General features: G+C 41.1%; 1 protein-coding gene across 7 annotated transcripts in view; it reads left to right on the top strand.

The window, feature by feature from the left end:
* Window positions 1-20,051, top strand: part of LOC310997596 (unconventional myosin-XVIIIa-like) — a 60,794-nt gene that overhangs the window by 32,562 nt on the left and 8,181 nt on the right. For 5 of the 7 annotated variants that reach the window (XM_083987352.1, XM_083987351.1, XM_083987348.1 and 2 more), the window contains 21 exons: window positions 71-180; window positions 1,433-1,498; window positions 3,029-3,157; window positions 6,917-7,060; window positions 7,262-7,351; window positions 7,529-7,648; window positions 7,753-7,870; window positions 9,099-9,226; window positions 9,374-9,528; window positions 10,392-10,515; window positions 10,654-10,854; window positions 11,070-11,180; window positions 11,780-11,884; window positions 12,042-12,188; window positions 12,400-12,513; window positions 13,429-13,545; window positions 14,132-14,215; window positions 16,291-16,428; window positions 17,083-17,268; window positions 17,364-17,503; window positions 18,146-18,190. In XM_083987352.1, the coding sequence (XP_083843478.1) occupies window positions 71-180; window positions 1,433-1,498; window positions 3,029-3,157; window positions 6,917-7,060; window positions 7,262-7,351; window positions 7,529-7,648; window positions 7,753-7,870; window positions 9,099-9,226; window positions 9,374-9,528; window positions 10,392-10,515; window positions 10,654-10,854; window positions 11,070-11,180; window positions 11,780-11,884; window positions 12,042-12,188; window positions 12,400-12,513; window positions 13,429-13,545; window positions 14,132-14,215; window positions 16,291-16,428; window positions 17,083-17,268; window positions 17,364-17,503; window positions 18,146-18,190 (2,572 nt within the window). The remainder of the gene's footprint in view (window positions 1-70; window positions 181-1,432; window positions 1,499-3,028; window positions 3,158-6,916; window positions 7,061-7,261; window positions 7,352-7,528; window positions 7,649-7,752; window positions 7,871-9,098; window positions 9,227-9,373; window positions 9,529-10,391; window positions 10,516-10,653; window positions 10,855-11,069; window positions 11,181-11,779; window positions 11,885-12,041; window positions 12,189-12,399; window positions 12,514-13,428; window positions 13,546-14,131; window positions 14,216-16,290; window positions 16,429-17,082; window positions 17,269-17,363; window positions 17,504-18,145; window positions 18,191-20,051) is intronic. The other 2 variants (XM_083987347.1, XM_083987349.1) reach the window with 2 other exon arrangements.

Genomic DNA, 20,051 nt, shown 5'->3' with positions numbered 1-20,051 from the left:
ATAAATACCCACGAGTCTGTATAAATATTTGCAGGTTATAATGTTGTTAATCCAACGCTGACCTTCACAGGTTACCCCGATCACATGGTGTTCTCTGAGTTTCGACGACGCTTCGATGTGCTGGCACCGCACCTCACCAAGAAGCACGGGAGGAATTACATTGTGAAGGACGAGAGGAGAGTAAGTCAATCAGCGAGAGAGGGAGTGAAATGTAAAGCTCTGCCAGTGGCCAGGCACAGCGAAGATTAATGTTGTGAGGAGGCAGCTTCATTACATCTGCCCCTGATTTGTCAGCAGCCAACTGACAGAGGAATAAACCTGCATTCATCAGAGCCATTGTAATGATCTAATCAACTTAACCTCATCAGTATCATGCCAGTGAAAGAAGCAGATCAGCACTGTGGCTTAGAAAATGCTTTACTGCATTCAGAGCTATAAAATAACATTCACAATAGATGTACTCATCGTGTTTTGTAATCTGGGCACTAGAAACTATCTGCCAAAGTTTTCCCAGTTGCTTTGATAGCACCAGAGCTTCACCACTTTAGTGCTTATGTTTTAAAATCAAGAATAATGATTATGAAAAGCCTTTCAGATAAAGCCTGGTGTGAGCTTTAGTCTTAAAAGTCAACTATCAATTGGGGTGTGCTGTGCATTGGTCCTCAACAAAAGTTGTAGCACAGTGGAGGGAAAAAAAAGTTTGTTTCAAGAAAGAAAATGAGAGAAAGAGTGAAAGAATAGTGTTAAGGGGGAGAAAAGCTCTTTTCCCCTGTGTCGGTGTATTGGGGCTGAGTTTCTGTGGAAACGCCGGCAAACAAAAGCCCCTCAGTGCTCATGGCAAACCTTTCCTGCTGTAATCGAGAGGTGGTGTTTCAGGCTGTGGGCTCAAGTAGAGAGAAGAGGCTAAGACAATAATAAACCTAATATACCCAGGCTGATAGATGGACAGAGAAAGGAGTGGGTCCATGCTGGCTGATGGTGTACCTCTGCATAGGCTGTACATGTCCAAAACTGCAAAAGAGCCAAGACCACAAAAGGGATGACCAGGAATAAGCCAGAAGCAGGTGGATCGTGTGACATGAGTTGTATTCGGTTTGTTGTTGGAGTTGGGAGGTTTTGGAGACCCAAACTTTTCCTGTTCTTGCTTTCTTACTTTCCAAAGTCAGTCAGGGATGGATGTGAGAGAAGAGGATAAACTTCACTGTGCCATTAGTTCAGGGTGGCAACTTGGGACAACTGAACTGAACTGTGGGCTACTGAACTGTTGCGGTCTCAGTTGAAGCTCCCACTCGATCCAGCAATTGAAAAGACTAAGTGTGTGTGTGTGTGTGTGTGTGTGTGTGTGTGTGTGTGTGTGTGTGTGTGTGTGTGTGTGTGTGTGTGTGTGTGTGTGTGTGTGTGTGTGTTTGTGTACATGTGTACCTTTGCCCAGGCTGTGGAGGAGCTCCTGGAGTCCTTGGATTTGGAGAAGAGCAGCTACCACATGGGTCTGAGCAGGGTGAGTAATGTCACCACACCTCAAATCAATAAACAGCTTTAAAGACATTGTATAACCCTTTGTTTGAATTGCTGCCAATTTCTCTTCTCTTAAAGCCCTGAACACAAAGCTGCACTACACAGCTCTTTTTGTTCTTCTATATTTTTTAAAGGACACTTGCTGTCTGGGGGGAGTGTGTCTTTCATTACACTTGTTCCTCCTTGATGTTTGTTTGCCGTCCCTTTCTGCTGGAGAACTGCCAAGGCTTGCCCCCTCTTCCAGCCTTTTAGCCAATGTCTACCTGAGAGACATGTCTCTACCCTGCCCGACTATGTGACCGTAATTCCCTCTTTCTTTTCAGGTCATTAGAGCGAATTCTCACAACTGATGGCCCTCTTTGTTTTTTACCACATCCATTGTATATTAATCACAGTAAACACCGCCTGGCACACTGGGGTCTAATCCTATCAGCCGGAGAAGTGGCCATCGGCCAAGAGAGAAATCAAAGGAAACAATAATGTACAAAACAGTGGAAGTTATGCTCTCAGATACGGGCTGTGTAAAACACATGACACAAGAATGGTTTGGAGGCAGCTTCACATGGTGCCACACTTTGGAATGTGAAATGGGCTCAGACGTAGACAAGCACATTTGGCCATTCACAAAGCATTCCACTGGCGTCTTAGCAACCTGTCCCGCTTGCATGCCAATTACACCAACCCCCAAATAAGCTCCCAGCAATGGATTCAGAGCTCTTAGATAAAATCTGCCATCAGTGACTGACACATAAAAAAAATGGTATGGATACACATTTTAGAAAGTACCACGTATATCTGATGACGATGATGATGATGATGAAAGACAAATAGCCTCTGCTCAAGCCCCACCAAGCAATTTGAAAAGCAATATTCATTGATGCCAGTGAATGCATCACTCCTCCTACTGGGTTGCATGATTTCCCTTCTGAAGCTGTTTGATCATTTCCAGCTCGTGAGTTTGTTAACAGGTCACATATGGATTTGGTCATTCATAAAGCAATGGTACTTGTGCAGAGAGGCCCTGGGTGGAGACAGTTTTTCTGTCATCATCCATCCATTTTAATAGCTGACTGCCGTCATATCTAGAATGCATTCGCAGCACTTAATCCCTCTGAGGTATGGAGAGGCTGTGACGTGATCTGCTTTCTGTAGGCTGTTTACCTGTGTTTTACCTTTGGCCCAGATTAGAAATAGACAAGGCTGATTGTCCAAGATAATAACTTAATCACAGCTTTCTCACTTAGATAAGACTCACTTGTCCAAGGATTACACTGTTTCTTATTGATTTACTGCTTCAGTGCACTTATTTACTTTTTAACTCCTGTTTTTATTTTTGCTGCTGTACTCCACATTAAAGCAGGACCTCTAAATCTATTTTCCCCATGGCTGAAACAAGCATTACAGTGTACATGATCTCTCAATAATTTTTATCCTTTCCAAATAATTAAATTTGATCTACTGTGTGTCTGTTTGTGTGTGTTGTCTCTGTGTATGTGATTGTGTTTTGCTCCAGTTGTTCTTCAGAGCTGGCACTTTGGCTAAGCTGGAGGAACAGAGGGATGAGCAGACCAAGCGTAACTTAACCATGTTCCAAGGCGCCTGTAGAGGCTACCTGGCACGGCAAGCCATCAAGAAGAGAAAGGTAGGCAAGATGTGACAGTGACATGAATGGCTTTTTTTCAAGCTGAAGATACCAACAGTATATTATTTATCCAGATTCATTTAGAGTGTATTTATATGTCACCAATATTAGACAAAACTACGCTATATTTATCCAAATTTAATAAGACCATATTTATATGTCACAAATACTACACAAAATCATCACTGAATGATAAAAACAAATGGGTTGATTTAAAAAAATATATTACAAATGCAAAACTACATTTAATGCTTCTGATCAAGGTCCATTTTACCACTTTCTTTCTTAATAAAGTAGTGGAAGAATGTGAGCTCCAGAGACCTTGTTGCCTAGGAGTCCACCAGGAGTTGAGAGTTCCTTGTACAGAGCTAATTTTAGTGCCTGTTTGCTCTGCTCTTGGGGTAGATCTAACCAGCACTGCTGTAAATCTTGAGCTAATTACAAATGTGCTCTCTAAATCTATCGCCCCTTCCCCCTGCCATCCTGTAATGTAATCCATCCAACTGGCTTTTCTCAAGGGAATATTTGATAATGACACGTCCATTTCTGTTGCATTTTATCAAACTGTTCCCCTTTAAACGCAGCTGTATTAAAACATGCTGCTCCGCCCATCTTCCATTTTTCACCCAGTATGTGATGGGTCCATCTCTCTGGACCTCATACAGTACATGTCCTCTAGTGATGTATGGAGCCCTGCAGTTTTTCTTCTGCTCTGTAATTACTGTTTACTGTAAGTGCCACTTCAGCTGCGTTGTAATGAACCAACAGAATAGTTCTAATCCACGGTGACATGCTATCAGATAATTTGTTCACCTGCATAATGCCAGTAAGTCTATTAAATTGTCGTTGTTGCTATACGTATAACCTTTTACAGTATATTGCTGGACTTCCAGGTATCTGACTGTAGAACACTGTGCACAACATGTACGTATATATGTGTGAAGTACAAAGGTCGTTATTCATACAATGTAGCAGGCTAAGAGACGAATGCTTGAATCAACACAGAGGAACCATTTAAAATTGCTAGGCAACTGTGCAATTACAAATTCCATTAGCAAAGATAAAAAAAAAAATTCCTCTCCCCTCATATGCCTCCTATCCTCTGCAAATGTGTCTATAACGAAGACGATAAGACTGTATTTTATATTATCTTGTTATTTTATAGTGCTCAAACCCAATTTAGGTTGGTAGAGTAAGGTGTGACATGCAGTTAGGAGAGCTCCCACAAATTTAGAATAAGTCATTGGTAGTTACAGTATAGGAATCTTTAAAGGAGCTAATTGTAAATTTTGCTATTGCTACATTACTAATGTCAGCTGTTTTCTTGTCACAAATCCAACATCAAACTTCCTTTCTTACTTGCTAAGAGCAATCTCAACTTTTGTTTTGCTCATTTACCGAAGTTAGCATGCTAGTTAGCAAGCCTTAGCCTGGCCGGCCCATCTCAACGCAATAGTGAGTCGCAGTAGTGTCTTGTCTCCCTTTAAGAAGCAGCATTGCTCGTGGGGTGTATTAATACCCACTGTCAAGCGACCATCATCACCACTCCCTCCCAGCAAGAAGCCATGTTTGGCGATCGAGAAAACTTCCATATAGCCCCTTTAAAGTGTGAACATGTCAATGCAAATTACTGTCATAACACTTGTCATGCAGCTCCTCTCAGAATCTGTCAGTTTAATTCCATTCAGTTCAATTGCTTTCTATTCACTGAACTTTACTCACATCCAGTGGGAACATTTTTAAAATGACAGGCAGCAAAGAATACATGCACTCATGTATGTATATAAAACACATAGCTACAATGCTCAAGCTTAAATTTCAAGGACCACTTCTTGAACTTAATGTTTTGGGAGCATGAGAAAAAAGAGTGAATGAATGAGAGCAATTTTAGAGAATTTAAAGGAAGAGTCAAATGCTCTTCCACTTTTGTCACATTCTGCTCATGCAACACAGTTTGCCAGATTTATTACTATTCAGGTGGTTCACGTATGGTATACATGTCTCCTGCTACGATTACCTGAAGGGCATTTTCTCTGCACTGAATCTCATTCTGTTTATATTATTACTGATTCAACTAGTCGGCGGCGGAGTTGTAGAACAGGGTTGCGGTGGATTATTGAGTAATTTCCATTTCCCCTTCTTTCCACTGACAAGATTTACAGAGAGTGTGTTGAGACAGCGAGTCACACAAGTTCCCTTGATTGATATTTCCTGGCATGTTAACCTTGTGAGGCTGTGCCGAGCCCATGTGACATTAAATGACAAAAGCACATTTTTTCTTTTGTTTTTTTCCCCTCCCCTTTCAACTGTCTCCTCAAGGGGACAGCCTGACATTTTAAAAGTCTGTTATTTTGCCTCAGCAGGCACTTGCTGCACTGGGAGTCTTGTCCTTCAGGTCTCCTACAAATATTTTATCTTCCTTCTTTTAGTTGTTTGCATTGGAACCGGCAGAAGCTAACTTTAGTCTTGAAGCCTTACCCTTCATTGCAACACTTCAAACTAATGTTAACGTTTACCTTTTCATCTGAAACATGCAATTGCATAGTAAACATGAATACATTAGACTTAAGAAAATATTTCTTTTTATACTATATGCCTCTCTCTATTTTATGGCTAACAGCTAACAATAGTATTTCTGTTAGCTGGTCAGAAATATTTGTATTTTAGCACTGAAAAATCATTTGATAATATATTGACATGAGCCAGACGTGTCAAACCATTATATTCTTGATGGTTTGGCTGCTGTCCTTTTGCAAGGGATGAGGCCATGTTGAAGCAATCCTCAGAAACAAAGGTGTGGGATCAAAGTGATATCAGATGGTGTGCTACAGTCATATATTGCAACTCTGAGGTGTCTTAGGTGTCAGCGGACATATAAACCTACACATACGCTAAAAATTGAATGTGTAGAATAATGAGAATGATAATTCAATTCATGTTTTTGTCTTAGTCTTGGCTCACAATCCTAATTCCCATCATGTTGTCTCACAGTTGTCACACCCTCTTAATGTGATATGAATACAAAAATGTTTATCCACGGTGCTCATGTAGTGTAATCTTTTTTTCTTTTCTTTTTTTGTTTCTTATTCATTTCAGACTAAATATGACAAGTGAGACCTGTTTAAATCTTCTGTCACAGACTTGCTGCATTTCAGTCCATGTTAAGGCTTTCACTGTGTGACAAATCCTAATTGGTCATAGAGAGTACCTTCAGGGCGAAATGTACCTGATGCTGAGAATTGTGTTGCTCTAATTGGGTTTGCCCATAATCTGCTGCTTCTAGAGAGCCTCATGCATAAGCAGCATGGAAATCGTGTAATACTTGGAATTAGCTGCCAACATGTTTGATTTAATTAATCAAAAATTTGCTTCCAGCCTTGGAACGCACTCTGCAGAAAGTCTCCAGAGGAGGCTGGCAGGTCCTGGGATAGTTGCTTGCACATATACAGGCAATATGACACACGATTGAGGAATGAAATGTTTTTCAAGTGTTGCTCATTAGGGATGGAGGATGATACTGCCTTCCTGTGTCTCTTCATTCAAACTCTTGTTTCCATATCCTGCGTTTAAAACCACTTACTGAACCTATTGCTACTATAGTTATTGCTGACTGTGTTCATCATGAATCACTTAATCATATTAGGAAATTGAGCTCCACTAATCAATACTTTATTGACGCATTAGCTCAATCTGCATAGCTCTATGTGCCCATTGCAACAAACACCTACATTCACTTACGTGTTTGTTTTATGTGTTTAGATTCAGGATCTGGCAATCCGCTGCATCCAGAAAAACATCCAGAAGAACCATGGAGTGAAGGACTGGCCATGGTGGAAGCTGTTCACCACAGTGCAACCCCTCATCAAAGTCCAGCTAACTGAGGATCAGATGCGAGGCAAAGATGTAAGACGACCTCCCTGTCTGATACACCCCAATTTATAGATTCATCTCAGCTTGACAGCCTGTAATCCACTTTGAAAATGCACCACCTGCCTTGACGGCGATGCATCTCCTGTTGTAAACTTTTGACATTTCTTTTAGTGACTAATATTCAAGTTAAACTGACATAACATGAAACTTATTTATCTGTGTTCTTTCTTTCAGGAGGAGATACAGCTGCAGAAATCAAAACTCGAGAGGGTGGAGAAAGAACGAAACGAGCTGAGACTGAACACTGATCGATTGGAGAGCAGGGTGGGTCCCTTCGCCGTTGCAATGCATGCTGGGAGGATGGTGTTTGGGAGTTGTGGTGGAGTAACACTCCTTAAATTTCTTTCGCTCTAATATTTGATCTCTCACTTGTACTAGAACTGTGGCCAGTACTTTGCAGTTTTACTTTACACTCTGTGTTGTTTCTGTGTTTGTGTCCAGATCGCAGAGTTGTTGGCAGAGCTTGCTGATGAGAGAAGCACTAGTGAGTCAGCATCCCAGTTATTGGAGAATGAGACTTCAGAGAGACTCCACCTGGAGAAGGACATGAAGGATTTACAAGTACATATAAAAACAACACACGATAACAACGTAATACCTCAAAACTTCCACTTTTAATATGATTGTCTCTGTTTTTGTTTGGTGGGTGAATCTGTGCCTTCTAGGCTAAATTTGACGCCATGAAGAAACAACTAGACGCACAGGAGATGGAAGTGATGGAAGCTCGACTCATGAAAACATCAGAACTCAATGGGGAGATGGACGACGACGACGATGATGCAGGTGAGTTTCATTCATGACGCCTGCAGCTGCCAGAGAATCTCCTCCATCCATGTATTCATAGTCGTTTCACTTTTAAGAATGAAACAAAAGAAGATGTTGAGCATGTGACTTTTCTCGGCCATCAGTGTTTCCAAGCATTTCCTTTGATTTCCCTAATTAATCTTGCCTTATGACACTTGCAGCAGCTTGCTCAGTCATCCTCCATGGGTATGCCATCTCAGGGCAGAAGCAAAATTTACTGAACCGCTCATACCAGCATTATGTGCACAGTTTGAAAAAAACCTCTCTTATACTAATTGTAGCTGCGGGAATGATTGTCTTTGTGGGACTGTTTCAGCAGACGACATGGCAGTACGACTTGGTCCCATCTTGCATAATGCTATTTAGTACATTTTCCAAGTTTCGGATTTACCGCTAGGAGATTAAGATGTTCGCTCTCAGGCATACAACTAATGCCTGTTGCTGATTGGTCTCCCCCTGCTGGGAAAGAGGGCTCCCGCAGTGAGCATATTGTCCACAAGGTCTTTTCCCTTTTTTTCCCCTCCGTGTTCCCACCCCCCTTCAACCCACCTCAGCAGACAAGCCATTACAGAGCATATCAGAATTCTTAGATGAATGAGAAAATAATCGTTGGGATCAGAGCCGGTGGCCCTGCAAGTTGTCATTATGCTATATATATGCTAATGAGAAGCACTGATGGAGGAGCCGCTGTTGGTATGTGAAGGAGAAATGGACAGCCTCTAAAATGATAAGGCTTGGAAATGAACCTGAATGAATGAACCTAAACCTGAATGTCTGCCTGGCCGCTGTTATAGTTCTGATAGCCTCTGACAGCTCCAGAATTAGGGTCGGCTAAGAACTGTGGAAAGTGCCACTTAGACATGTCCTCCTCTAACTACTATTGTGGTGTGCTCTGAATTCTTACCTCAGGTTTAAGCAAGATTAGAGTTGAAAAGTAAAGGCTGTTTTGTAGTTTCTCTGTTGAATTCTTCGACCTTATAAGGTCAGGATTTGATGAAAGAAGTTTTATTTCCTGAAAGATTATATTATTTTGGTCCTTGAACGTGATAACCATTACAGCTAGTACAGTGCACTTCATAATCCTCAGCATCAATCATTTCTGAGCTTTTGAGCCTCTTCCCGAGTACACCCTGCTAGGCCTGCATTAAAGGCAGGAGACACCCAAATGTCACACAGACGTTTTCTGAATTGTATGTCTTTCCCCCAGGAGGCGAGTGGCGGATAAAATACAACCGAGCCATTCGTGAAATGGACTTCACCAAAAAGAAGCTCCAGCAGGAGTTTGATGACAAGCTGGAGACGGAGCAGCAGAGCAAAAGACAACTTGAGAGAAGGGCAAGAAACTTTTTTTTTTTTTTTTTTCAAAAATCACCTCACCACACACTTGTAGACTGTTAGATAGATGCAACAATGACATGTATTAAACGGTCATAAAAACATAGTTTGTGTGTGTGTATGTGTGTGTGTGTGTGTACGCTGCAGCTGGCTGATTTGCAGACAGATAATGAGGATATGCAGCGCATTGTGCAGCAGCTGAAGAAGAAGTCCCAGAAACTGACAGCAGAGATGCAGGACACCAAGCTTCACCTGGAAGGACTGCAGAGCCGCAACCATGATCTGGAGAAGAAACAGAGGAAGTCAGTTTCAGTGAACCCTAAAGCCTGTCTTTCTTTCTTTCCTTTCTTCTGTCTATCTGTGTGTATATCTGTGTCTTTCTGCCCTTCTCTTTTTTTTCATACACTCACATTACAGGGAACATATTGCTCTTTTCTCCTCGGATTGCCCAGCACGGGCTCTGTGGCCCACTCGGCAGAACAGTAAAGTTTTTCTTTAATTTGAATAGTGACTGAGATGTTCTGTAATCTGTGGAATTGCATTAGCTGAGAAAATGACTCAGACTTTAAGCACTTGAGAAGCTATCGCTGTGGCAGAATGTGATCTCTCCCCTGTGGCTAATTGAAGATGCTCTGTGGGTGAAATTATTTTCAGCTGTGCTTCAGAGAGAAAAACAGGGAATTACAATGAGCTGACAGCATGAAACACTTAGCTTTTAAGTTCACTAACCATAAGTGCCTCTGCCCCAGACAATTGAAGAAAACATTTTGCACATTATTACAACCCAATTGGAAATTGATGTCTAATGGAAGAGGATAACAGTTGAAGCTAAAAAAGTGGTAATGCCGAGCTGATGCTTGGCTCTGTGTCGTGGATAATCTCATGGGCCAAACATCTCTAAAGTGAACTTAGATGTGTAGTTTGGAGGCTTACAAAACTATTACCATTTATGATTACAAATAACTTAATGCTCAAGTTGTATTGCTACCATGATACAACACAGTTAAAAACCAATGGATTCCTGGCGGTATGTTTAATTGGATAATAAAAGCACCCACACACACAAAATTACAATACAGTAAATAAAAGAATTGTTCAAAAATGTTGAACCAACATTTTTGCTGAGCTGTGTATCAATGTGTGTATGTGTGCATGTGTGTTCCAGATTTGACCTGGAGCAGAACCAGTCTCAGGCTGAGGTACAGAGAGAAAAGGGCCAAAAGGAGAAACTGGCTCGAGAGAAAGACATGATGGCTGGTGAGATGTTTAACCTCCGCCAGCAGCTGCAGGTAAGCTACTTTACAGAACAAACTCCAGACGCTCCGTCGTCCTCTCCCAGGGACTGCACGTCTGGTCTCTTTGCTCAGTATGTGACATAACTGGGCTGGTCCAGATGTGCGCTATACTGTGTCCTCCTATGATTGCAGGAAAAGGACAGTGAATTATGCACCACAAATATGAAAGTGCAGCAGCTGGAGGCAGAGCTGCAGGATCTGTCCTCCCAGGAGTCTAAGGATGAAGCCTCTCTGGCCAAAGTCAAGAAGCAGCTTCGAGACCTTGAGGCCAAGGTGAAAGACCAGGAGGAGGAGCTTGATGAACAGGCTGGAAGCATCCAGATGCTGGAGCAGGTACAGGGGTGGCACAGATTAAAGATTTCATACCATTGTAACTGTAACTGGCCTAATATCCTTCAAAAAAAGAAGAAAAAAATGTTTTAAGAAGTGATTTTATAAGAATCTTTCTCATCTTGGATAAATATTAAAGATGTAACTTTATGAGCAAACCAAAAATTCACAATATTTTAGTGAATTGTTATATACATACGTCCTTGTAATGTACTCAGGCAAAGCTGCGGCTTGAGATGGAGATGGAGAGACAGCGGCAGACCCACTCTAAAGAGATTGAGGGTAAGGATGAAGAGGTGGAGGAGATCAGGCGTTCCTGCAGTAAGAAGGTGGGTGCTGCTTATCCTTACTCATTCATTTGTGCAAATCTTCTTTTATGCATAGCCTTTAGTTATCAGGCCCGGTCAAGGCAGCGCTGAGAAACACACAGTGAAGTTCATTGTATTCTGAGATTTCTTGCATAGCCCATCTTGTGATGTTTTAGAATTGGCTTTTTTATTTATTTTTTTAGGTTTTTCAGAATGTGTCCCATGCTGCATGCAAATATGCTGTATTCATCAGAAGAAGAAAGCAATGCATACATGAGAGAGGCTACATGCCACTTATTATCATGGATGAGAAACAGCCATTACACAATTCATTAAAATTCTTACATACAGTACATGCAAAGTAAATACAGGTTAGAGTGTTAGTGTGTTTGCAGTTGTAGATGTTAAATGCATAAAAAAAATAGAATTTGATAGAATAAAAGGTTTTCTTATCAAAGTGATGTTCGGCTGGCAGATCTGCTCAGGGGGGCCATCCCTTTGTCTTTGATGTGTGAGAGCAGCCATGTCTAACAGGATGGTTGATGGTGTGTTATGTCTGACTTTGTTTATCACTGATCATCTGTTTGTGCATCCTGACACCCCGCGCATGTGTCCTGCAGCTGAAACAGATGGAGGTGCAGCTGGAGGAGGAGTATGAAGACAAGCAGAAAGTGTTGCGTGAGAGAAGAGAGCTCGAGTCCAAACTGCTCAACGCCCAGGACCAGGTACTTCCACGACTCTGCCTCTGGTCTCTGTCTGTGCAGTGAAGTGTGTGCGCTTGAGCAGTGGCGCCACTTCTTTTGATTGGGAAGAAACTGTTTTTTGTTTTTTTTCTGCTGTGGGTTTTGAAGGATGATAGAAAGGTTGTTTTGTCGTTCACAGGTGTGCCACAGGGATGTGGAGACAGAGAAGAAGCTGAAGAGAGACTTGAAGAGAACCAAAGTCCTTCTGGCTGATGCACAGATTATGCTGGACCACCTGAAGAGCAATGCCCCCAGCAAGAGAGAGATCGCCCAGCTCAAAAATCAAGTACGCCCACTCAACAATTTAAAGCATATGACAGTTTGAATCTGAGATACTCAACAACAAACACAGTTTTTGACCTTTGGTCTCAGAGCATAAATAAAACACAAGCACCTTCTGTTCCCTGCCTTTCCAGAATAGATCTTTGATATTGTCCTACTAATGTTCGCCCCTCACCTCATACCTGCGTCCTTTTCTTGCCTCCTGTTTCTCACAGCTGGAGGAGTCAGAGTTCACCTGCGCGGGAGCAGTGAAGGCTCGAAAGAGCATGGAGCTTGAAATAGAGGACTTGCATATCCAAATGGAGGACGTTGTCAAGGCTAAGATGTCGGTGAGTTTTTGATGTGTCAAGCTGTGTTTTCCAATCATTCCCTTGAGCGGACTTGAATACCACTTATCTCTGCACAGCTTTTAACAGAGTGCTTTTATTGCTTGTGTATAATACCAAACATTAACAAATAATGACATATACCTAATATACATTTTCATTTCACAATCACGATAAGAAAGACATTGTTTGTGTAAATTTTCCGTGCCCTTTTTATGATGAGCAAATTAAACCAAAAGCAACAAACAATATTTAATTCATGGAGAGCTCGTGCCGATCAAATTTTCACTCTTGGAAATGCAGTAGGGCTCTCACATTAATATGCGTACAATACATCATCAAGCCATGGTGGGATATTAAAATAATAAATGCCCTTTGGCATATGTCTGATTTTAACATTTTGCTCTAATGGATAAATAAGCTTTGTCGAATGTTTTTTTCTCTCCATCTGCTCATTAATTGCTGTCTCATGAGAGTACCGCCTGCATTTCAGACTTGTAGACTGAGGATGTTTGTGTCTCTGGGGATGACGCACAGAGTGCTGTGTGCCTGTGCTTTGCTTGTTAATTGCTGCATTTATGGCAAGGGAAGGTCTTGTAAATGTCTCAGATTAGAGAATGCATATTGAAGGCCTGAGTCTCCCCCCTGAACACAGAGGATGAACTCTAAATAGGACATCACCAGTATGCTGCACTGGCTGCACTTTTCCCAGCCTAAATGAGCCAATTGATTATCTTCAATTGGTCTCATCCTCCAGCCAGAACCCTGTCCAGATTGTGTTTCATTGCCATTAGATGAGATTCCAGAACTGCCATGGCCCGGCCAGCTAATGACCATTTATCATATTCAGTAGCTCATGAATAAATCCTGTCATTCTAACCTAAAGTGTGTGTGCTTCCTTCTCTCTTTGTCTTGCAGGCAGAGGAGCAGATCAGCCGTCTGCAGAGAGAGAAGAATGACCTGCAGTCTCGTATGGAGGAGGATCAGGAGGACATGAATGAGCTGATGAAAAAACACAAGGCTGCAGTCGCCCAGGTAACTTATCCTGCCCAGCGAGCCATTCAAAAGCCTTGAAAATTTATTATAAGTCCCTCTCGCTAAGACTTTCCCCTTTAGGTAGGAAACTGGCCGGCGGCCATGTGAAGTAAATGGATGACATTGTCCACAAAGTCAGTTTAATTCATTTGCTTATTCACATTTATTTATCCTTGTTTAGTTTGAAACGTGATGGGATACCACCTCTAGCATCAACATGAGCAGTCTGTGCTTTTCTACATGTGCGGCTTTGTGGTTTGGAGGACATACTCCCCTCTGAACACAGTGTGTGCGCTGGAGTCACAGAGCTGCAATCTGTTCTACAGTAGATCACATGACAAATGATCTGGCACACACGTGTCATGTTCATTAGTCATTTCCATAAAAGATGTGTTTTGTTTTTTTTTACTGCTTTTTTTTGTGATCAAAAACTGATATTTGAAACATGCACGGACAATCATGCTTCCTCTCCCTGTCTCTCTCTCTGTCTCTCTCTCTCTCACACACACACACATACACACACACGCACCTTTATTCTCTGTCTATTGACTTTGTATGTCTGTCTGTATGTGTGTGTTTGTTCTAGTCTGCCAGGGACTTGAGCCAGATCACTGACCTGCAGGCCCAGCTGGAAGAGGCCACAAAGGAGAAGCAGGAGATCCAAGAAAAGGTACAAGGAAGTATTCAAAAGCACTCTGGCTGTCTGTCAGGAAGCTGCCCGCTGCCTCAACACTTCTCTCTGATTAGACCTCAGCTTTTCACACAGTTTCTCTGATTATTGTGACCAAAAAAAAAAAAAACCCAGTTTGTTTCAGTGGTGCCTTTCGTCTCCCAATTGCAAAGCAATTTGCATTTAAATAGTAGGAATCAGCAAAGATTAAGAGTCAAGAAGAAGAATTGTTCTTTTGTCTCTGACTCCTCATATTTAAAGGCAGGGTCATGTTCATAAACTCAATAGCTCTTTTCCATGTCGAAGGAATTAGATCAAATTAAGGCACTCTTTCAGGCCCCTTTAACGATTACCTCTCCGTTAAATGCGGCAGCTTCTGTCTTAGCCATTTATCTGTTTTTTTTTGTTCTTTGTCATTTGGCAGTCAGTGTGTCATTTTATTTTAAACTATCAGGTAAATGAGAAGGTGGCAAATGGAAATCGGAATGAAAACTGTCAAATGACAAGGTTTGTTTGCTCATCTGATGATGACAATAACACACAAGTGATCATAATGGCAGAATGCTGTTACTATACACTGGCTTTTTTCTCCTGCATAATTCATAAGAGTATTTCAATCAACAGGGAAAAAACCCCAAAGGTGCCATTTTACTCTCACACATGAAGAAAGGTCCTTGTAACCGGTGCTCACAGTGGAGTCACGTTTGAAATCTCAAGCTCTGTAACACGATTATGTTGGAATTTCTAACTCTAAAACCGATCATCGCCCTGTCACCTGTAGCCCTTTGTGCAAATTTACAAATGAGTCTAAGATGGGAAATTTGTTAATATCGACATGTTAGCTTACTGATGTTAGTATCTGATTGAGCCTACCATTAACCATTATTATTGACATTAGAATGTGATTTAGCCGATATCTGAGCTCATTGGTTTAGTTATATTGTGCTCCAGTTGCCGGCTTAATGGTTTAGGCTCAGCATAAATATGAATTAATGTTGTAAAAAGGTTAATGTACCCGATTGAAGCCTATATTGATAAAAGTGCTTTTATAATGATAGTGTTTTTCTACTTGAGCACTATTTACTCATCTAACGTTTCATTAATGTGTCTCCATTTTCTTAGCTGATGCATTTTGGTGCTAAATGAATTTGGCTTTGGTGTGAATATGTTGATCTTTAGTGTGTGTTTGCATGCACATTATCCACACTCTGGCTCAGAGTCAGTGGATTTTAGGAGGTGTTTTCCTATAAGTGCTGACAAGCAGTAGACTCAACAAATAAAACCATCTGTCTTGAACAGAATGTATTTCGAATATAATTTCACATGAGTTCTTGCCACTTCCCTAACAGCAGATTCTGCTTCTATTATATTAAACTATCCACATGCCAAACCTTTGGTCCACTCAAGGCCCAGCTGTCGGAATATTTTTGGTTACTCTAGAGACACACACAACAAGCTGTAAGGCATTGTTAAAACCGGCCAGAGAAGGTAGTGATAGCTATCTAAAGCATCGACCTTGAAGTAGTTATCTCATCACCAGTAGGGAGGGAAAGCTGGCTTCTTTAGTAATATCAAAGGAGAACTCCAAATCCTCCTTGTCTTAGATGCAAACTCCCTCATTAGGTGCCACGCTGCTTTGTGGGCCGGTGTTGTTGTGACGTATCTTTCTTCCTTTTATCAGTCATGAGAAAACGATTTAGATGGAACAACCGTGCTTTGCATGAAACTTAGCCCTTTTCCCAAAGCCTGTGAAATTACTGTGACTCTGTGTTATTGAGCCTGAACCACAAGCTCTTCTTTCGACCGTTTGTGGTAGATTGGGGGCTTATCTAGAGCTCATTATTCAGACTGGATGCACAATATTTGCATGGATTAAATTTACTCAAAAAGGGTGAAAAAGTGAACATTAATTTAGCTTTAATGCGTACACATAACATCAGCGCGACGTATTTCACAGCCCTCGCCTAAATAGGGGGAGGAAAAGCAGAGGTCAAGACAAAAAGTGCTGTTGCTCCTCGGGGGGTGGATGATGATGGTTTATGTGCATGTATGTTTATATCCGTCCTTCTCCCCAGCTTCATTCGCTGCAGAGCCAGCTTGAGTTCCAAGAACAGTCCATGGTGGAGAAGTCTCTCGTGAGCCGTCAGGAGGCTAAGATCCGTGAACTGGAGACCAAGCTGGAGTACGAGAGGACACAGATCAAACGCCTGGAGGTGAGATAATCCTCAGCTTTATTTTCTCAGGTTTGGATGGAAACATCAAAAAAATAAAAGTAAATAACGGCTGACATTTTTACTTGTATCTTGAAAATCATATGTAGTGGTTACACCACTTTTATTTTGGGAATGCATCGAGATTGTGAACTTAGACTGACCATGGTGAGGTACAAACGAAATACAAGACAAACAACACAGTGGACATACATCAATGTATACATAAGTGTGTATGTGTGTAATATGAATGGTGGTCATAATAGTGATAGCAGTAATAAAGAAAGAAATTAATGAATGAACATGAACAGTTGTGATAGCATTAGCTAGACAGCAATAATAACATTACTCATAATAGTGATAATAACAGTAATAATTATGAAAATGAGAAAGAAAAATAAGAACAAAGGATGAAAGAAGGATGTGGGAGCGGAGTATGGGTGCTTAAATGAAATTTTGAAGAGAAAATTAAAAAATAAATAAATAAAATGAATGAATGAAGCTGTAACAATGGAAATATAAAGAAAGAAAGAAAGAAAGAAAGAAAGGAAGAAAGAAAGAAAAGGAAAAAAAAATAAACAGAGAGAGAGAGAGAGTTTTTCTAAACATGATCTTTGTGAGCCCGAGTTCACCCAGTTCACCCCGACTCCTTCCCAGAGCCTGGTGGGCCGCCTAAAGGAGAACCTGGAAAAGATGACAGAGGAGAGAAACCAGCGCATCACTGCAGAAAACAGGGAGAAAGACCAGAATAAGCGAATCCAGAGGCAGATAAGAGACATGAAGGAGGAAATGGCAGAGCTGTCCAAGAAGGAGGGTGAGGCGAGCCGGAAGAAGCACGAGCTGGTAAGGCCCTGGGTGCTGCTGAGAGACTTGAAAGCTGGAGTTTACACTAGAGAAGATAACCCCCACTTCTTCTGTGCTGTGATCCATTTCACCAGGAAATGGACATTGAGAGCTTAGAGGCGGCAAATCAGAGCTTACAAGTGGACCTTAAGCTGGCCTTCAAGAGGATAGGAGACCTGCAAGCTGCTATCGAGGACGAGATGGAGAGCGATGACAACGACGACTTAGTCAACAGGTACAGAATGGCTTTAATATTCTGTAATGCATGCTCTGTCTGTACATCAGGGGTACTGTACTCTATCGAGATTTTACTTTACAAGTGTCAAGAAAGTTACAGAATGAGATCTGCCTGTTTTTTCCTCAGTGGCCTGTCAATCACAACTTCTATCTTTTCATTCTCTATCTCCCACATCTTCCTACATCAGTTTCTCTCCACTCTCTTTTGTACTCTGTGAGTCATACTACACTCTGTCTGTTCCCCAAATACTTCTCACATGGTTTAATTCAGCTCCCTGCGTCTGATCCTTTGTCTCTGTGCTGGTTTTCCCTGTTTGGTTATTTCTTCTCTCTTGGCAGTGGGGTTGAGGGTTATACTAGCTCTGAGCCCACTCGGGTAAACACCGACTGCAATAATACAGACCTCTAAAAGGAAGACATTACACACACCTGCTCTGTTTGAGTAGAAGGCCAGCAACAGCAAAAATGAGTTGATTTACTAAGGTTCTACTATGCAATGGATATTTATTTTATGTGTGTGTGGAAGTCTAAAACTATTTATTTCCTGTTATCTCATTTTGCCTTTTTTTTCAAACTGTTGTTTCTCACCTTCTCTCCTTTTCCCTGTTCCCATTTTTGTTGTCTTCCACACTTCTGGCAGTTTGCAAGACATGGTGACAAAATATCAGAAAAGAAAGAACAAAACGTGAGAATGGAAAAAGCATCCTTTGTTTTTTGTCATAATGGTTGTTTTCAAGTTTTTTTTTCTCCTCACCCATTTCAAACACTAGAGAGAATAATGCAGTATTCCTTATCCTTTCAGTTTGTGTTGTTCACAATAGCACAGTGAGGAGAAGTAATTTTAAGGAGAATGGAAATCTGTGCCTGTGGTATACATCTCTGATAAAAGCTATGCTTAATGGATGGCCCCAGTGTTTTGTTCTGTTTCATTTTATTGTGTGCCAAGTGTCTGCACAGAGTTCCCATTGCTGGGCTTGTTATTTAGAAAAATCTGATGGCACAGAGGAGAGTTTGCACAACGTTGGAATAAACGTAAACCAGAGTAGTAAATAGAATACAACCCTGAATGAGGAGCATTCTCGCTGCTTTGGAAAATATGATTCAGATGAAAAATAGCAAAGGGTTACAGACCTGTGGTAATACTGCATCATTCTCTCTATGAATATTTTTGTGTCAAACACCATCCTCTGCTACGTTTGCAGCATCATCATCATCCCCATTATACAGTGTCATGCATTGGTTTGGATCTGAGGTTAAAGCTGTTTTGCGCTAAGTGTTTTTTTTATTTTTTATTTTTAACATATTCTCTGTTCTACTTTGGCTTCTCCACATAACACTGAGTTGGTTTAGTGAAGGCAGCACAGACTTCCTCAGCCTATAATACATCCATTTGAAATCATAAATAATAATGCAGCATGAAAGCACATCCTCTGCATGAGTTGTTTAAAATAATAAATGGTACAATCATATTGTAGTATTTTTTTGTTGATAAAAGGCTAACATTCATCTCTGATTCTGATTTAATTCCAAAATTGAGATAAAATAAAATCCAACTTGGACTAAGGAATATTGGAGGCTTTGCAAAAGTACAGTATAACATTTTTTTTAAATAACAAAGCTTCTCAATATATCTATATTAATTGTTTATCTGAAATGCTGTTTAAGAAACGACATTCATTTGGCCGACAGTTGTGTCTGTGCCTTGTGTACATTTTAAATGATGTCATGAAGAGATGAGCTACATTGTGCCCTTGCCAAAGTCTTAGCATGGTGGGAGTAATTTACATGTACTCTGGAAGGCCTTAAGCACAACTGTGTGAAGCGATGCCTGTGACTGTGTAATGGCTGCTGCACACTGTGACTGTACATCCATGGCTGCACAGTCAGCAAGTGGTGCGCGACAACGATGGCACAGCATGCTGCCGAAATGATTTCACCCAAAGCTCAGCTGTTGATTTCCATGCATGCTAATGCTCCACTAATCCAATCTCATTTCATAGTGTTGTGAAACGTTTAACTTCTAAAATCCAAATGTTGTCTTGTTTGTGAAGACGTGCAGTCTTCGAGTGGGAATGTTAAGTAAGTTCCTTTGACTGACTCTTTTAGTTTGTATACAGGGAAAGGAATTTGTATGGCATGTTAGATAATTTAAACCTTCATCAGAGCGTATTAGAAGATTTTTTTTCTCTCTTCAGTTTGTAGCACATACTGTAAATGCATCCATTATCTCCCACTTTAACCTCTGATTGCTTCTTCAAAAGACACGGTTATCACGCCCTTTATCACTTTGTGCTCCGTTATCCTTTTGTCATCAGGAAACCTGTATGTATCACTGCTCTGCTTTTCTGTTTGTGCATCTCCAGGAAAAGAACAATGATTCGCCATGTTTACTTAATTGCATTTTTTCCCTCCTTTGACATCATTGCATTAGCAGCTTGGATGAGCAATAATAGAGGGGGTGATTTTTTCCTTCTAATTATGAAGTGGATTTTCCAGATGATTTACATTACTATTCAGTATTTTTGTACTCTGCTTCAAAACAGGAG

The sequence above is a fragment of the Trachurus trachurus genome (assembly GCF_905171665.1).
Source record: "Trachurus trachurus genome assembly, chromosome: 14".
In the NCBI taxonomy this organism is placed as follows: domain Eukaryota; kingdom Metazoa; phylum Chordata; class Actinopteri; order Carangiformes; family Carangidae; genus Trachurus; species Trachurus trachurus.
The sequence above is the reverse complement of the archived record's forward strand: the minus strand, read 5'-3'. Positions and strand labels throughout refer to the sequence as shown.